Source organism: Anarrhichthys ocellatus, unplaced genomic scaffold (assembly GCF_004355925.1).
Source record: "Anarrhichthys ocellatus isolate YVR2014 unplaced genomic scaffold, GSC_Weel_1.0 scaffold81, whole genome shotgun sequence".
NCBI classification, from domain to species: Eukaryota; Metazoa; Chordata; class Actinopteri; order Perciformes; family Anarhichadidae; genus Anarrhichthys; species Anarrhichthys ocellatus.
Window position 1 is genome coordinate 1665693 of NW_022280111.1, and position 16336 is coordinate 1682028.

Consider the following 16336-nt stretch of genomic DNA (forward strand, 5'->3'; position numbering starts at 1 on the left):
TCTCTCTCTCTCTCTCTCTCTCTACGTCTCTCTCTCTCTCTCTCTCTCTCTACATCTCTGTCTGTTTTATTTGCGTGAAACACAGATTTGGTCCTTTTGAACAGTTATACAGCTTTATTTATTACTCTTAACAAAAATAGATGAAATAAATAACATACTGTTATCTAAATATGCACAAATTTGGTGGAACAGTATTTCTGCATATATCAGTTCAACATGAACGACGGGGCAAACAGTGTTTACCTTGATACGAGTTCCTCTAAGCAGTTCACTGGTTCCTGCTTTCTTTTTCGTTTCCGTTCCTGTCATGCAACAGTGATTTGCCAAACTTTGAAAAAAAAGTGTTCACAGTGAACAGACTGCATGTATGACCCAAACCACTAGATATGCTCATGTAAATAAATAAATCGAAACATGATAATGTTTTAAGAAGATCAGGGCATCTCTCTCTGCAGCCCTTTCTGTATCCTAAAAAATCTGTAAGACTTGCATAGTTATCATGTTTGATCTTTTAAATTTAGTTTGAGCGTTTGTTAAACAACAGAATGGGAGAGGAAGTAGCAGGTCAATTGTTAAAATAAACTCTCAGCCAGGAAATGCATGCATTATGCATTGACCCTTTTAATGATAGGTTATTGATCATAGATGTGGCTAATGATTGGTTCGAAGTGCACTCAAGTGATTTAGTGTTGCGCTTCTAGAAAGATCATATGCAGAGACCCTGACTGATGTGGAGCTCAATACTGTCTCTCATTAGAGCACCCACGTCTTTCCAGCTCCATGGCCCAGTTTGTAACACAGTCTATTCTGTTTAACGGCTCAGGTTTTCTCATATATTAGACGGCCCCTTCAGAGCCACAGAGGGCATCGTATTATTGGTTTTACAGGCTGACTAATACTAACCATAACAGCTGAACTGATCCCTCTACATGTCCAAAAATGTCCAAATATTCCTCTACTTGTGATAGAGTTGCACATGTCTTATTGCTTCTCTTTGTTTCCAGTGACCTGGAGCCTCTTCCCACCGAGAGACATCCCTCCCAGAAGGAGCCCGAGCAGCACCTTAGGGAGCCGGGTGCCAACGACGGCGGCAGCACGGCCCCGCGCAGCACTGAGGGCTCCTTCTCCGAAGACGTCTTCACCGAGACGGAGCTGTCCCCCATCCGTGAGGAGGAGCAAGCATCTAATGAGGACCTCCGCCTGGACAAGTCCTCGGGCGCTTCCACGGAGTCTGTGCAAACCGTCACCCAGGTAGAGGCCAGCGGTGCCGCCTCCCGGGCCCCAGGTGGTGCCCTCGGTGCCAGTCAGCCGGAGGAGAGCGCCGCGGCGAAAGCAGAGGACAATCCATCAGACACTGCCACAAAGAGCGATAGCCAGTCCCCCGTAAGATCCAAGCAGCACAGTGTAGAGAAGTCACCAAGCACGCCCACCACCACCAGCAGCAGCAGCACTAGCCAGGGCCCCAGCAGCAGCAGCAGCAGCACCTCTCGCCCGGGGTCCCAAAGCTCAGCCACCCCTGGTGCCGCAGACACCACCTCTGTCTCAACCAGTCCACAGGGGAAAGCCAACGAGGGGACAGACGTCTCCAAAACGGACACTATGCAACAGGGCAAGGAGGAAAAGGAGGATGTAGAGCAGACGCCAAAAGACGGCACGCAGAACTCTGCAGAGGGTAAACACCTTTACATAGTAACAGTTGGAAAACGTGTGACTCGAAGCTCGTGAAAAACAGGTAGAGGACATTTCAGGTGATGAATCTGGCTTCATGGTGTCTTTTAGCTGCAACCCCTACATCCATTTTCTTCTGAAGACTATCAAAGCGAGTTCCTCTCCTCTCGGGCTGCTTCAGAATCACGTCTCTCATGTTGGTCCCCGATAACCTTGCTGTTTCCACTCTGCCTTGGTAGTAATTGGAATATAAAGAGGAAGGAAAATGGCAGCCTCTCTGTTGTTATCAGCTCGGCGGAGCTAGCCGGGCTTTATGCAGCTCTTTGATCTCGGGCTCTGGTGGTCTGGGCCTCTCCTCTGGGCGATAAGCTAAAGCCTATCAAACACCACAACGCCACAAACATGAGTGATGCCCAAAGGCGAAACACGGTGGCGATGAAACCCAACATCAAAACACCTTCTGAGACAGCATTCAGAGAGGTGTTATTTACACGTGACATCCTTCTCTGGGTTGCTTTCATGTGGATTTAGACAAATACTACCTTCCCCAAAGCCTGGAATAAACGTGTTTTGTTCTCATTGCCATGTTTAAGATTAAAGGATCAGTGGCTTTGTTTTAACCTGCCAACTATGGGTAGTTACTTATTGGTGGTCCACTCCACGCTGGATGATATAACAAGCCTCCTTCCAGTAACGTATATACGAAACCAAAAGAAAAACTTGAGTCAAAACATGTGGACTTCTTTAGTCTTGTAAATGTAATATATTTATGTGCAATATTTCAAATAAGGTGGACACCAAATAGAAGAAGAAAGAAAACAAATGCCACAAGCCGGTTCTTCTTCTTTCTTCATTATGCAGGCTGTCTGTCTTCTTAACAAGTAGTTTCCTTCTCAAAAACAATAGACAATTTCACATCAGCACATCGTCTTTCAGGTTTCCTGACAACTTCGACAAATGGCAATTTCAAATTATCCTTGAACGCACCAACAAGTAGTTTTATAACGGCCCTTTCTCTCAACTGTATCGCCACCAGCAATAAGATAAAGGTAGCAGAATCCCTCCAGCAAGATGATGGAACTAAACTAGGAAAGCAGTGACTGCCTGGAAGTTAGGTAGTTAGACAAGATGTGCTCGAGTTAATGGCTGGCAAATCTTATGCAGTTAGTAGTTAATTGGCTAACATATACAAAACCATGGCAGCATCCTTTTAATTAAAGCCTGGGTGGCACAGTGTGGGTCTTGTTATCCGACAGTATGTCACACTCACTAGTGTCCATACAACCCACTATCCACTCTAGACACGCAGTTGTGATTCCAAAAGAAAAGATGTCCCTCCTCAAGAAGAAACGGACCAAGACAGTTGGAGAGAGAGATTTGCCATTTTCTCCCCGTCAATTATTGTCACGCAGAGGAGCCGGGCTGCGAAAGCAGCTTTAATTCACAGGGATCTCAGCAGGGCTGCCCATTACTCTGTGCACATTAGCGCAGCCCACACAAGTAACCTCAAAAACAGGCTGCATTAATACAGAATTAATGCATTCTGAAAAGTGAATTTGTCCCACTGAGCGTGTTGTCTAAGCGGATTATTTTGTCTGTCGTTATTGCTAGTTATGTTGAGCTGCCCAATCAGGAGCTGACAAATTGTGGCAGTGTAATGTCACTGGTGCAGTGATGTCATTCAGCTCCCTGGGGCTGCGACCTTATAATAGGCCATTGATAATGTACCACGGGCGGAAGACTCCGTGCCACTATCAATCATAGTGTGCTTCTCCATTTGTTTCTGTCATCTGCTGCGTTTCTGCCAGTTGAAGTAGCCAGTAAATAGAGGATAGAAAACTAGGTCACATGCATAAAGCAAGTATAACCCGGAGAACACGCAGTTAATCAACCAGATGTGTTTGGGTTTTAGATGGCAGAAATTTGAAACTCGAGAAATATGCTGCTTTGCTTTCCTGCCAGAGTTCAGATTGATACCACTCTCGTGTCTGTACAGTAAATATAAAGCTGCCAAAGGTTTAATTAGCTTAGCATAAAGACCGCTAACCTGGCTCTGTCCAAAACTTGCAACGTCTGCCTAGCAACACCTGTAAGGCTCTCTAATTAACTTGTTATATCTCATTAGTTTGATCTATACAGGCAGCATAAGTGTAAAATCGTATGTTGGGCTAGCAGTTTCCAGTGTGTAAGCTAGGCTAAGCTAACTGGCTGTAGCTTCATATTTAGCATACAGTAATGTTGATCTTCTCATCTAACTCACAGCAAGAAAGCAAATAGGCATGTTCCCCCAAAAAATAACACATTTCTATGCTTTAGTGACCATGTAATGATTTCCTCTTCCAGGTACAGGGTCTGCGGAGAGGCGGAAGCACCCCACTCACAAGTTCCTGTGTCTGCGGGTAGGGAAGCCCATGAAGAAGACCTTTATTTCTAACGCCAGCGCCTCCATGCAGCAGTATGCCCAGCAGGGCAAGAAGCACGAGTACTGGTTTGCTGTGCCGCAGGAGAGGTCAGTGTCTCTGCCACACCTTTGAATACAAGCAAATCCTTTTTTGTGGTAGCCTAAATAACATTAGTGAAACCAGTGCGGTATCTGATGATGTGGAACAATCTTTAAAATGGAAAAACTACAAAGTAAAGTACATGATATAGTAGCCTCCGATAGGTCCACTTAGAGTGCAGCAGACTTTGTTTTTAATGCAGAGAGCTGCAGGGATTTGACCTAGCCTAACCCTAGCATACTCCCAACACACCACAATATTCAGCTGAGTTACCGAGGCGCCTCACCTCCAGTCCATTTAATATTTGAAACCAATCAAATATGCACTCTTTGTCAGGTCTGACTCCCACTGCGGCTCCTGCCCATCTCCCTGGGCTGCCTCTGCCAGACAGCGAAACGATTTATTATTCATTCACTCTGCAGGGAAACAGACATGCACTTTATTCCTGCGCTGGGACACGCACACAAGCCATCCAACAATAAAGCTTGTGTTTTTCCTAGTTTTGTATCCTCGGAAAGAGTTCCGCCCACAGAAATGCTCCTGAACTTGTTCTGACCTAAGCTGTAATGTTTTCTATCATCTGAAAATAGATACGGCTTGTTTATGTGTTTTTCCAAAGTTGGAGCGCTCCGTCTGGATGTAGAGTTGCCAAGCAAGCAGCAGTCATAATTACATTACAGCTCTTCGTGCTGGAAGGAGACGCATCTCATGAAAAAGTTGCGTAATATGTTTATATGGAGAGTTAATCCCAAAAGCTTAATTTAATAAATCAGAGGCCATTTATTACAGCCAAATCTGGCTCCAGTACAGTGGTAGTTCAATTGTCTGTCGTATCTTTTCAGAGAGAAGGATGCAAAGGAACAAAAGTGGTGATGACATACATGAGGTGGATCTGATCAGTCACTTGTCCCGCCTCTGTTTTCAGTACATGGGTCTGTACTGTTACAGCAGCAGCACACGTGGTGTTCTCTCAGGCTCTTAATCACATTTGAATCAAACAAACAGGCATGTCTTTTATAGTTAGTCACGGTACCATGAATGCTTCTTGGTTATGTGATGTGTTGAGAGTGCAGTAATGACACAGAACAACCCCCCCCCCACGCCTTCATTATGAACTTCAGGAGTCTTGTTTGTTATAGCGTTGTTGTCATCCGCCGGTTGCTTAGCTGCAGCGTTTCCCACCTGGAAAACAAGTTTGCTGCGATGCACGCTGCTCCTGGGGACGATAGCCCCGGGGGCATTCCAGATTCAAAGCTAGTATTTAGAGACGTTGCGCGTACATGTGACTACTGATTATTTTTTATTTGTCTTTCCTGGCACCGCAAGCGGGCTGAGGTGTGTGGGAGGAGTGATCATAAGCTGTTGGGACTGACAACACAGCGGCTCATAGTCCTTTCCTGCAGACGCCGCTAGACTCTGTAGCTTGACCTAGATGGGAGGCGACCCGCATGATGTGTCTTTAAGTGTCCTGGCAATGGTGTGGGAAGAAAGGGAGGCCATTGAAGGGAGGTACACAACCACAACACTGAATGAAGCTCAGCCTACCGAGTCTGCACAGCTCTGTCATGTCCAAAGCAGTATGTGACACAAACTGTGTTTGTTTTTAACTCTTCGTGAGTTATGCCGTACCATCTTATCATATCCTAAACTGTTCACATGGTTCTCATGTAAAGGCAGACACAAGGGGAGAGCATAGAGGGGCAAAATGATTGTCGCAATGTTTGAGGAACATTAAGCAGCTAAAGAGACGGATGTTTTCCTCAGGAGTTGGTGGAGACCAAAATGGAGCTAAAAGGAGAGTGACTATGGGACTTTCATTATTTTGGTGTCCAGAAATACGACTCCAAATGAATGCCAAGGTTGCTCTTTTTGCTTTAATGTGTAAATAAGAAACTATTAGCCAACCCGTTAGCTATAATAACTTCATCATATATCAATGTTGTATTTACAGCTTGTTGAGCTGCCCACAAGGGAACAACAAAATGAATGTTCAAGGTTCAACTATTTGTTATTATAGGACCATTTGTTCCCAAAGTGTTCCCACACTTAAGCACAAAGTGACAGCTCTTGTCGCAGAATACTCGATAAGAACACACCGTGTCACACAGGCAGGCAGAAATGAGAAGACGAATAAAATGTTTTGTTCAGTGACTGTTGATGTTGAAATGCTTGCTTCACAGCCATTAGGGCTGTTTCAGAATGCTTTAACATACAAAGTATTCAGTAATTCTCAGGACATTCGGGAGTTAATGTCCTGATGGGAGTTGTGTTTCTTCCCCCCAGGTCAGACCACCTGTACGTGTTCTTCATGCAGTGGAGCCCGGACATGTACGGTGAGGGGGTCAGAGGGATGGGACAAGAGCCTGGGTTTATGGTTGTCAAGAAGAATGATGTGTCAGAAGCGGCTGAGGACGAGCCCATCACTGACCTCAATGTCAAGGAGTGGGAGGTAAGGTCCACACGGCTAAAACCGCTCCCTCACTTTGCTTAAAGCACACCTGTTGTGTTGTGTTGTCTCAAGCTTCACACACATGGATTAAGTATAGTTCTCCGCTATGGTTTAATCCATAACCTGTGAAACCAGTTTATTGTTGTGTGTTAATTTACATGTTCTATATAAATGTGTTGATTTGCTTTCATTCTGTAATGCATAGTCCAAACGTATTGTGCTGATCATGGTTTTGAATCCATCAGAATTGTGCAGTTGTCAAAACCTTACTTTCGTATTCTGCTTCTGTATATTGCACTTCTATGTACCACTGCATATTTCTTGATTTGATGGTAACTTTTTTTGTGTGAACTTTCTACCACATGTAAGTTGTGTAAGTTGTGTGAACACTTGCTTTGCTTGGAAATGCGCTCCACTGAACTTCCAACCAAAGCGTTTTGCATGTTTGTGTAATTGTTTACTCTTCTCAGTTAGTGTAATGTAGTTTCATCACATGTACGACTGTCACTAGCGTTGGTCAGCATTTGGCAACTTGTTTTGCTGAATGGCTAACACAATTATGAGTTGCTGCAGGGAATGTAATCATTGAGCACTTTAACAGTTTGGGGAGTTTTTTTGGTTCTGAAATCGCCCCAAACTCATGTGGCACTGATGTGGGTTCAAGCTGTCTTCCTTTCTCGTCAAACTAACTTCTCAAGGTGTCTTCATTGCACATTAACAGAATGTGGCAGTAAGTCTAGGTAGCATAGACGAGGGATGTCAATCTAGATTTCCAGTACTGTAACGGCACATGTTGCATGGTTTTGGTAAAATGAGATCGTTTTTGAGCCTGTGGATAATGAAAGGGATGCATTCGTTGTATGAAGAAATGGATACGATGGAAGCAGTGGTCAGGATTTAAATTTTAATGTAAATGAATGATGTAGGAAACAAAGTGGACTGATTTTGTTCGTCCCTACATGATCCATTACATTTGAATAAGTAAACAGGAACTTGCTGCTTTTGTTTGTCCTGTTTGACAATACATGAATTTTAAGCAACACCGTTTTTGCTTTAAGAAGAAAATAAATAGATGTACAATAGATAAACAGAGTTTTGGTAAACTAATGTATTTTTGTTAAAGAAAAAGACCAATTCATTTTAGTTGTATTAATGTATTCTTATTTATTGATTGATTTGATTGATTTTTTACTTTGTTTTTTTTGTAACCAAGGATCTCATCTATCAACATCTCTACCTCATGGGCTCGTGGTGTTACTGTCTCTTTAAATCCTGTCTGTTATGGGACCGCTCATATTTATTTTAACCAATGCGGAGCCGGGTTGTCTCCTGTCCCGTATTGTTATTGGACTTTAGCGATGTCACACAAATCATACGGCGTAGAAACCCTATTGGAAACAAATGTTTCTATTTTAGTCGAGCAGGCTGTCAGGCTTCATACCAACTCCGTCTTCTTGTCTCGGGGCTACACGGGGGAACTTAAAGGATATCTGTAATGTGACTTTACGACTTCAACCTCGCCCAGAAAGCAAGACATGTTTTCTAGGAGGGTGAAAGACCAAGAGACACGGCTGACCCCCAAGTACACCTATGTATGTTCCTTGAGCTTTGTTCATGTTTTCAGTCTCCAGCGATGTGTGAACGTTGTTCTTGTGTGTTCTCTTGCTGTTGTTGTTAGCTAGTCGTGCTAGCTCGCTAGCGACGCTAACTAGCCCGCTAGCCCATTAGCCGATGTGGTCTAGGTCAGTGACTGATGTTAAACAAAGTGGCCACTATCTGACCACTCTTTAGCAGTCAGTGAAGTGCTCTCCTCGGTTGTCCGTGCTCTTGGCACCGTGTAACACGATGTGTGAAAGTTTCACATCACATCACCAAACAGTTCTAGGAGTTAACGGTTATGTTTAACTGTTTGTTTCAAGTTTACAGCTCGTAAAGTAACGGTCAATCAGTCACCTGTGCCGTTTGACACCGTATTTAATTCACCGGTGACTTCCAGATGCTGACCTTTTTCATGTCATTGATCTCTTCAAAATAAAAGGCATTTGATACACATGGAAAAGTGTGTAGCAGGTTAGCATGCTGCTAGCTCAACGTGACTCTTCATCAGGGGACAAACGCACTAAAGTGCATTGAGCTGGAAGTGAAGTGAGGCGCAGATGTATTTTTCATCAGGGCTGTAGTTCACCCGCTGTGCTGCATTATTGAGTGCTGTAAAGAGGCAGCTTGTTACCCAAAAACTTATTTACACCAGAGGCAACAAGGTGAGTGCAAGACTGTCTCAGTTGTAAAAAAATATATATACATTTTAAGAAAAAATAATAAAAACAGTTAAAAGAATCAAAGGCGGCTTATGACATCTGTTCCCAGACAGTTTAATATCCATTGGAATACAGACCTAGACCAGTTAATATGACTGTGTGTGTGGTATTTGTGGCTTTGTTTGTTTCTCGCACACGAGGCTTTCAATATATCTCCTGTACCGAGACACCGTGGACTATTAAACGCCAACGTTTGCTCAGTGGCAGAACAGAGGCAGCCGCTCTCAGTGGAGTTAGTAGCGTGGGGTGTAACTTTGTTGGAATGTAGCCATGCTCGTAGGTCATCTGTTGGTCTGTCTGGGCTGCAGTTGTAGTGGTGAATTAGTGTTCCTGACGAAGAGAGTGGGTTCATGTTCATGGACTTGGCATCTAGTGTTGCATCAGTCATACCTCAACTATTGTGAGTTCAGTGCTCTCAATTAGTTCTGTGGGTTTTTTGCATTTGGGGTTGGCTACAAGAAAGACTGATCGTACTTATTTCCATCCTTTGGTTTAAGTTAACTTTTAGTCTAACTGGGCAACCAATGGTGGCGTTGTTAAACATATTACACAAACATGCAAAACGATGGAGTGCTTTTATATGCTCCTTCTCTTAACAGTGGCCGTAAGCCTTTGTTAGAATATGTGTCTTCACATTTTTTATACATCTACCTTTATTCAAAGAGCAGTGTTAAGTTCACTGAATCGCACTACCTAGTGCACATAATACCTTCCAAAAACTCATCCTTTCCTTTCCCTGGCCAGCGATGGATCTGGCAGAGTTTTATGTTCCACCTGTTCCTGTCTTTATACTACCAGGTAGTGTCTCTGACGGAGTACCACCGTCGGATTGATGCACTAAACAGTGAAGATCTGCGCTCGCTCTGCAAACGACTCCAGGTGCCCTGAACCAGCCCTGTCTGCCCCCCTGTCTTTCTGCTCTGCCTGCACCAGGATGGTCTCCCACCGGCTCCTGCAGGCTTTAGCTGCTGCTGATGTTGCATACGAACCTCAAAAAAACACATGCTTTACATGACAGTAATCTGTTGAGTAGGTTTCATGAGTGTTTGGGCATTTGAAACCTGTTCAAAACTTGCAATACAAGATCAATTGGGAATGACTTCTCAAGCATTTGACGTAAAATATGTTTTATCAATTCATTACAGAAAACTGTGAGGTTTTCATGTGACATCAGCCTTATCTCAATGTGTCAGGCTTTCCGTCTTAGACTCGCTGTCAGTTTTTAGTGCGTCAGCCCACTAGATCAGATATGATCAAGGTGTAGATTTTATATTAGCCCCACAGAAATGGGTATTGTCTTTTATACACAAATGACCAGACTGTATAGAATAGTTGAGGACAAAGCAATGGTGTGTTGGTGAGAGGGGGATGGAAGTAAGACTCCCTTGACAGGCTGAGTGATATCTTCTGAGGACAATGCAAGTAGGCCCGACTTCAATGAGGACTGAAACATGAGAGCATCACAGCCACCAGTGGGGAAGCGCTCCACAATCAGCCTCTGTTATGGAGAAAGATGAATAACCCAAACAGTCTGTTGGTCAGAGAAAATGTCGAACAGTGGAGTGCAAATTATTCATTGGGTTGATTTCCCGTTGACTTTGCATTCTCCTCTCCCAGACAGTGTCTCTGCCCGCTCTCCTAGTGCTGCCAAACCAATCCTAGTCGTCTGGCAGCAAGATATTCTGCTGTCGTCATCAAACTGCTGGTTTATCAGTGTGTCGCCAGCAAACGCGGCGTTTATAATTCTGGCAGGAACATTGTTAATTTAAAATGGGAGCTTTTGTTGCTTTGGTTAAAGGAGAGTTTGTTAATGTCGTCCCAGCCTTCACCTTAGAGATGTCTAGTAAAACCTTGTAGAGTTTTGTGGTTACTGCTTTAGATAGTCTCTCTATGTAGGAGTAGTCATTGTAGGTTTATGACGGATAGCTATAACTGAACCCGTCCAGTGTCGGTGCCGTATGGAAGCTGAATGTTAAGCCTCTCCCTGTGAGTGTGTGTGTGCACCTCTGACATGTGTTTGTGCCTGTAGATCACCACCAAGGAAGAGGTGAACTCCAAGCAGGGCTCATCCATCAAGACGGAGCTGGAGCCAGAAACGTTCAAGCCCAACCTCAGAGAGTCCAGTGATCTCCTGGAGGCCGACCAGATAGAGAAGGTACAGACTGATGCAACACGAACATCCATGTCACTATGTGCATCTGAATGCTAATGGCAATGTAAAGGAGAAGGTAGGCAATCTTTTTGACTTTTCTTATGGCCAACAACTCACCCGAAAGACAAAAAGTAGCAATTAATCGATCCTGCTAACAAGTGTGTGCAGTGTAAATGTACATAAATACTCTCTGTTCAACAAATGTGTGTTAATCTGCTGCCGTCCTAAATAAATGACTTGTTATCTGTTTTTAAAGAGTTACACTTTCAGTACGAAGCAATGGGCTCGGAGCTCTGGCCACTTATAAGATAGAGTTAGAAAATATTGAGAGCGGCTAATGCTTTTATTTTTGATCTCTCCATTAGATTTGTAATAAGAAAAATGTTTTTAATTGAATAAGTATATTCGACTTATCCTTGAAATGGATAAACTGTATGTAGTATAATATGGTCTGTGGGTCATGGGGTTGGCTTGAATGCGAATGCAGAGGACTCGTTGGTCATTTGACTTCACCTCCTCCATTCTTGGAGCTCCCTTTCAGGAATGCATGTCTTCACTGCTGTAATAACCATTATACATCGTCAGCCCTACAGCTGTTAGGTGGGAGGAGGAATACATTAAGCAGGAATAATAATATGTATGGACAGAACCATCAGCAGGTACTGTCGGTGTACTCCTTACATCAGACAGAAACCAATAAGCTGTGGTCAGTGTTTTCACGGCTAATGTGGCCGTTAATATTCCTGAATTCCAGCCACATAGAACAATTTTAGGGTGTTGAGTTCACGAACAGACATGTCTTCATTGGAAAACCTCAATAGAAGCTTCAAATGTAAAATAGGATGACGTTCGATACAGCCCTAATTCAAATACAATGCAGCTTGTTTATGTTGTGGAGCGAGCAGTGAGTGATTTATGCAGAGATGGGTGAATGCAGAGCGATACTCTGCTCTCTGCTCACGTGCACCGGACACAGGACATGTGTCTCCCCCCCCCCCCCCCCAGCTCTGCCCAGTCGTGATAGACTTCCCCTGAATTCCCCGATACCTTTTCGGAGGCCGCGTCAAATTCCGACCTGCCGTATCGGCACTGCATCTCGCTGAACATTCAATTAGGCTGTTTGATTTGTTATTAATACTTCTATGTATTTAATAGACAGAATTCCTTTCGGTTTTTTCAGCCGTTGAGAATTCCATCTGCCAAACAACCTCACATCAGGGCAAAAAGCCGGTATAAGCCGGCTACCGTAAAGTCGGTGCGGTTAGAGGTGACGTGTTCTGTATGATTTAGGATTACAGCAGAAGAAAACTTTGATTTTATTCTACATTTAATCATGTAAAATGGATATTGAGTGGCTTATGTAAAGATGACACAGCACCTGTGAGAAACACGTGAAACTGACATTTCTGAGTCACAAACCTTTTATGTTCTTTGAGGTGTGGTGTACGCTCTGCAGGCATCGCGGGTGAGTACACGCACGGACATGCCCACACAGCTCCAAATGATTCCCAGTTGGCAGATAAGTTGCCAATGTGCAGCTTCCTCTAATCAACCCGAGGGCGGAGCTCAGAGCTCAAGGCGGCTCGCAGCGGAGCAGAGGTGAGCCGAGTCGGGGCTCATCTCCTCGTGGCTTCATTTCCAACTGCTGATTACGCGACTGCTTGTGCTGAACCAACAAGAATAAAAAGAGCAGAGGGACCCGTGAATTATTGGAGAGCGAGCAGAACGTTTAACGGCCCTTGTTCCATACAGAGGAAATGGTGCAGCATACTGTAAAAAAGTTGTCACTTTTAATTCCATGTTTTAGTTTGTGTCTGTTTTATCTGCCTGTTAAAATGAAGCATAAACTGCACGGCTCCTCCGGCGCCTTTGTCGGCTTTATCTCCCCCATGCACCACCGCCACTGTTAATCCTTCAGGCTGTCAGCAGGGCAGCCTCTCAGGGAGTGCCGGACCTCTCTTCCTCCTGAGACGCTCTGTGTTTGGAGCCCTGTTACTCTTCTTTAAACACCAAACCGTGTTAAAAGTTCACCGCGGATGTAATTGAGCATTGGTGGCTGTGGCCTTTGTGTTTCATTTCCTTTCTCTGCTTCTTTCCTCCTTCATCCTCCCCCCCCACCCCACAGCTTGCCAGGAACCTCCCACCTCGGACCATTGGGTACCCATGGACGCTGGCTTTTGGCACATCAAAGCATGGCATGAGCATTAAGAGTCTGTACAGAGCCATGCAGGGCCAGGACACCCCAGTGCTCATGGTTATTAAGGACAGCGACGGCCAGGTAAGCTGCCAATTCAACAGAATGTAAGTAGTGCACCGTAGTATATTGGAAGCGACGTAAAGCGCTCATCACTTTCTAATAGTTCAGCTATTGATGACGGAGTTGTTTTCGTTCTCCAGGTGTTTGGTGCGTTGGCGTCTGAGCCCTTTAAAGTCAGCGACGGCTTCTATGGCACAGGAGAGACCTTCCTCTTCAGCTTCAATCCAGAGTTCCAGGTACACGACTGACTTTTGTTTTAAGGCAAACCCAAATAGCTTCGTGTGTGTGGGTGTGTGGGCGGGCGGGCGGCAGATTTGAGGAAAGTTCAACAGCTTGTGTTGTCGTCTGCCCTCCCACCACCGTTTTAATGCACATGCTGACCGGGCCTCGAGCCAGCAGGGTTTCTACTCCAACACAAGCTGCCACCAGAGAAGGAGCTTTCTAGCAGCTATTTGTGTGACCGAGGAGTGAAGGTCGAGAGGCAACTAATGCTCTCTCTCCGTGTGTGTCAGCGTGTAAATGCGTGCATCATGTGTGACAGACAGTTGGCCTCCAGCGAGCCTGTGTTTCGGTGATGCAGTAACCTATATAGTCTATAGTGCCACTTGAAGTCTAGTGCAAAGCATCATACAACATGCATTCTGTGAACTTGCTTGTGGGTCACATGCTGTTGTCGATGCATGTGACACAGACTCACTCTGGTCCTCATAACGGCTGTGATGAATATCTGTTTACACATCTTTCTACATGATGCAGTGCTCTAAAGCCTCACTGCTCGGTGGCGTTTAGTGTTCTGTGACTTGCATTCTTGATTATGTTCTCTTGTTAATCACATTCACACTTAATGGATTCAAGCCAGGGTTACTGAGATGAATTGGCTGAAGGCAACACATAAACTGCACCACTCTTCACTAGGATTGTCTCATTTCTCTACAAACAAGAACTTGTTCCACAAAAATAATTAGAAAAAATGATAAACTCCCATAGCAGTTCTACACATAATGGCTTGAATGTCCTCATTAAAGGGCCATTGAATCCATCTGCTCTCTTCAAAGCCACGAGACTCCATTGATAAAAACAACACTTTCACTGGAGTTCCTGGTCCAGCGCTGCCTCAATCGCTCGCTTTGTCTGTGTGACTTTGATGAATCTGAACTAACCCTGTCAAACACCAAAGTCACACAAGCAGGAGTGAAAACTTCATGTCAGCATTTAACATGTCACACAATATCTTGTAATATGTGCTCTATTGTGTCTGCCACAGGTGTACAAATGGACAGGGGACAACATGTTCTTCATGAAGGGAGACATGGACTCCTTAGCGTTTGGTGGAGGAAGGTGAGCCCAAGAAACCAGTTCTAGCAACATTTGTTTGAGTTGAATCCAATGATACAGTGTCGTTCAAAGGAGGGCAGCTAAATGAAATGATTCTAGTGAAGAGGCTGATGAGTTGTGTTAACTGCATCAGAGAACGTAGCCGCCTGGAGAAAGAGTTTGCTGAGTTTGTTCTCTTTCCCTCTAGCGGTGAGTTTGGCCTGTGGCTGGACGGAGACCTCTACCACGGCAGGAGTCACTCCTGTAAAACATTTGGGAACCCCATGCTCTCCAAAAAGGAGGATTTCTATGTTCAGGACATAGAGATCTGGGCTTTTGAATAACAGGACAGTGCACCACAGGGAAAAAAAAAAAAAACAAGTCCTGCAAAGGGCAAACCGAGGGGTCCTCCTCCTTTAGAACAATGGCAACGCCCCAAACCTAACTGCACATCACCAGGGCGCCCCGGGCCAGAAGCCAGCTATCGGATGCTTGTTGTGCGTTACTACTGCAGTTATTACGGAGCTTTTTTTCTTTGTGAAAAATTACCTTTGTGTGTATCTTGTTACAGCCTTGTGCAGCGTCTTTGCAGAGTAGGCGGAGTGTGTGTAAAGCAGCGGAGAGAATGGTGGCGGGATTGTGGGATGAGGTTGTATCGGTATGAAATGGGCTGTCGGGCCTTGACGAGGAAGGGACTCCTCTCACCTGAGAGGTGGTGAAGATGATGGCGGCGGCTGAAGTTTGGGACTGCTGCGATGAAAGGAGAACCGCCCCACTGGCCCGGATGGTGCATCTGAACTTCACAGAACCTCAAGGAGTCCCCAGCACCCTCTCAGACCCCCTAGAACTTTGTTCATTCAGTAGGTTGTTACTAACGGTGCCGTCGGCCTCAGCGGGGAGTGACCCAGTTAGAGGGAAAGAAGCGAGACAAAAGCCGAACACATTCCATCACTCTTGACGGTGATGGTTGAGTGTCACATTTACGTTGTGATTTGAGGTAAAACAGCGATACACGAATCCCATCAGCAGCAGGATACGATAACACTTGACTCAGAGAGGAGAGGATATTTGGCGGGTAGGGGGGGACGTCAGTCTTTTTACAGCACCGTTTGCGGGGGGGGGGTTGTCTTCTGAGGCTCAACTATAGTGTTGTGTATTGTAGTCATCCTGTCGTTCACCGTCATAGCACACCATCTGAAAGCACATAGCTATAATCAGATCACCCATCGTCGTACCGTTCTGTTCAGTGGGTGTACATGTGAGTCCAGCTAACACCGGCTCCTCTCGCAGGACGCCGGCTGTACTGTTTGTAGACAGTAACGTGTTGCAATAGATTTGTGGAATATGCAAATAACTGTCCTGTGACCTCAACTACCCGCGGGCTGCGGCACTTTTGCCGCCACCTGTCGCTCTTTCGAGAGAGTAACTTGTAAAGCTTTTACGTCTCGATACACGATCGCTTTTCTGGGTGTCAGTCGGAAAGCCCGAGACGTGGTTAACTGTTTTACATGCATATATGACAATTATATATTGATATATATGATTATATTATGGATATATATAATCATATATATTTTGCTGTTAAGTGTGACAGTGATCTATTTGTGCTGATATTTCAGCTGTTACAATATAATGTATATTACCCTGTAAATTAATGTTCAAATAGTAGATTTGTTT

General features: G+C 44.7%; 1 protein-coding gene across 2 annotated transcripts in view; it reads left to right on the top strand.

Moving 5' to 3' along the window:
• The window catches only part of oxr1a (oxidation resistance 1a), a 17770-nt gene extending 2303 nt beyond the window's left edge, over positions 1 to 15467 (top strand). The window contains exons 3-12 of one of the 2 annotated variants that reach the window (XM_031874477.1): positions 1005 to 1037; positions 1119 to 1672; positions 4012 to 4177; positions 6453 to 6618; positions 9735 to 9815; positions 10966 to 11091; positions 13214 to 13366; positions 13486 to 13581; positions 14610 to 14683; positions 14868 to 15467. In XM_031874477.1, the coding sequence (XP_031730337.1) occupies positions 1005 to 1037; positions 1119 to 1672; positions 4012 to 4177; positions 6453 to 6618; positions 9735 to 9815; positions 10966 to 11091; positions 13214 to 13366; positions 13486 to 13581; positions 14610 to 14683; positions 14868 to 15003 (1585 nt within the window). In that variant the 3' untranslated portion in view covers positions 15004 to 15467. Of the gene's footprint in view, positions 1 to 1004; positions 1038 to 1118; positions 1673 to 4011; positions 4178 to 6452; positions 6619 to 9734; positions 9816 to 10965; positions 11092 to 13213; positions 13367 to 13485; positions 13582 to 14609; positions 14684 to 14867 lie in introns of those variants that run through there. The other variant, XM_031874478.1, reaches the window with a different exon arrangement.
• Positions 15468 to 16336: the final 869 nt, after the last annotated feature.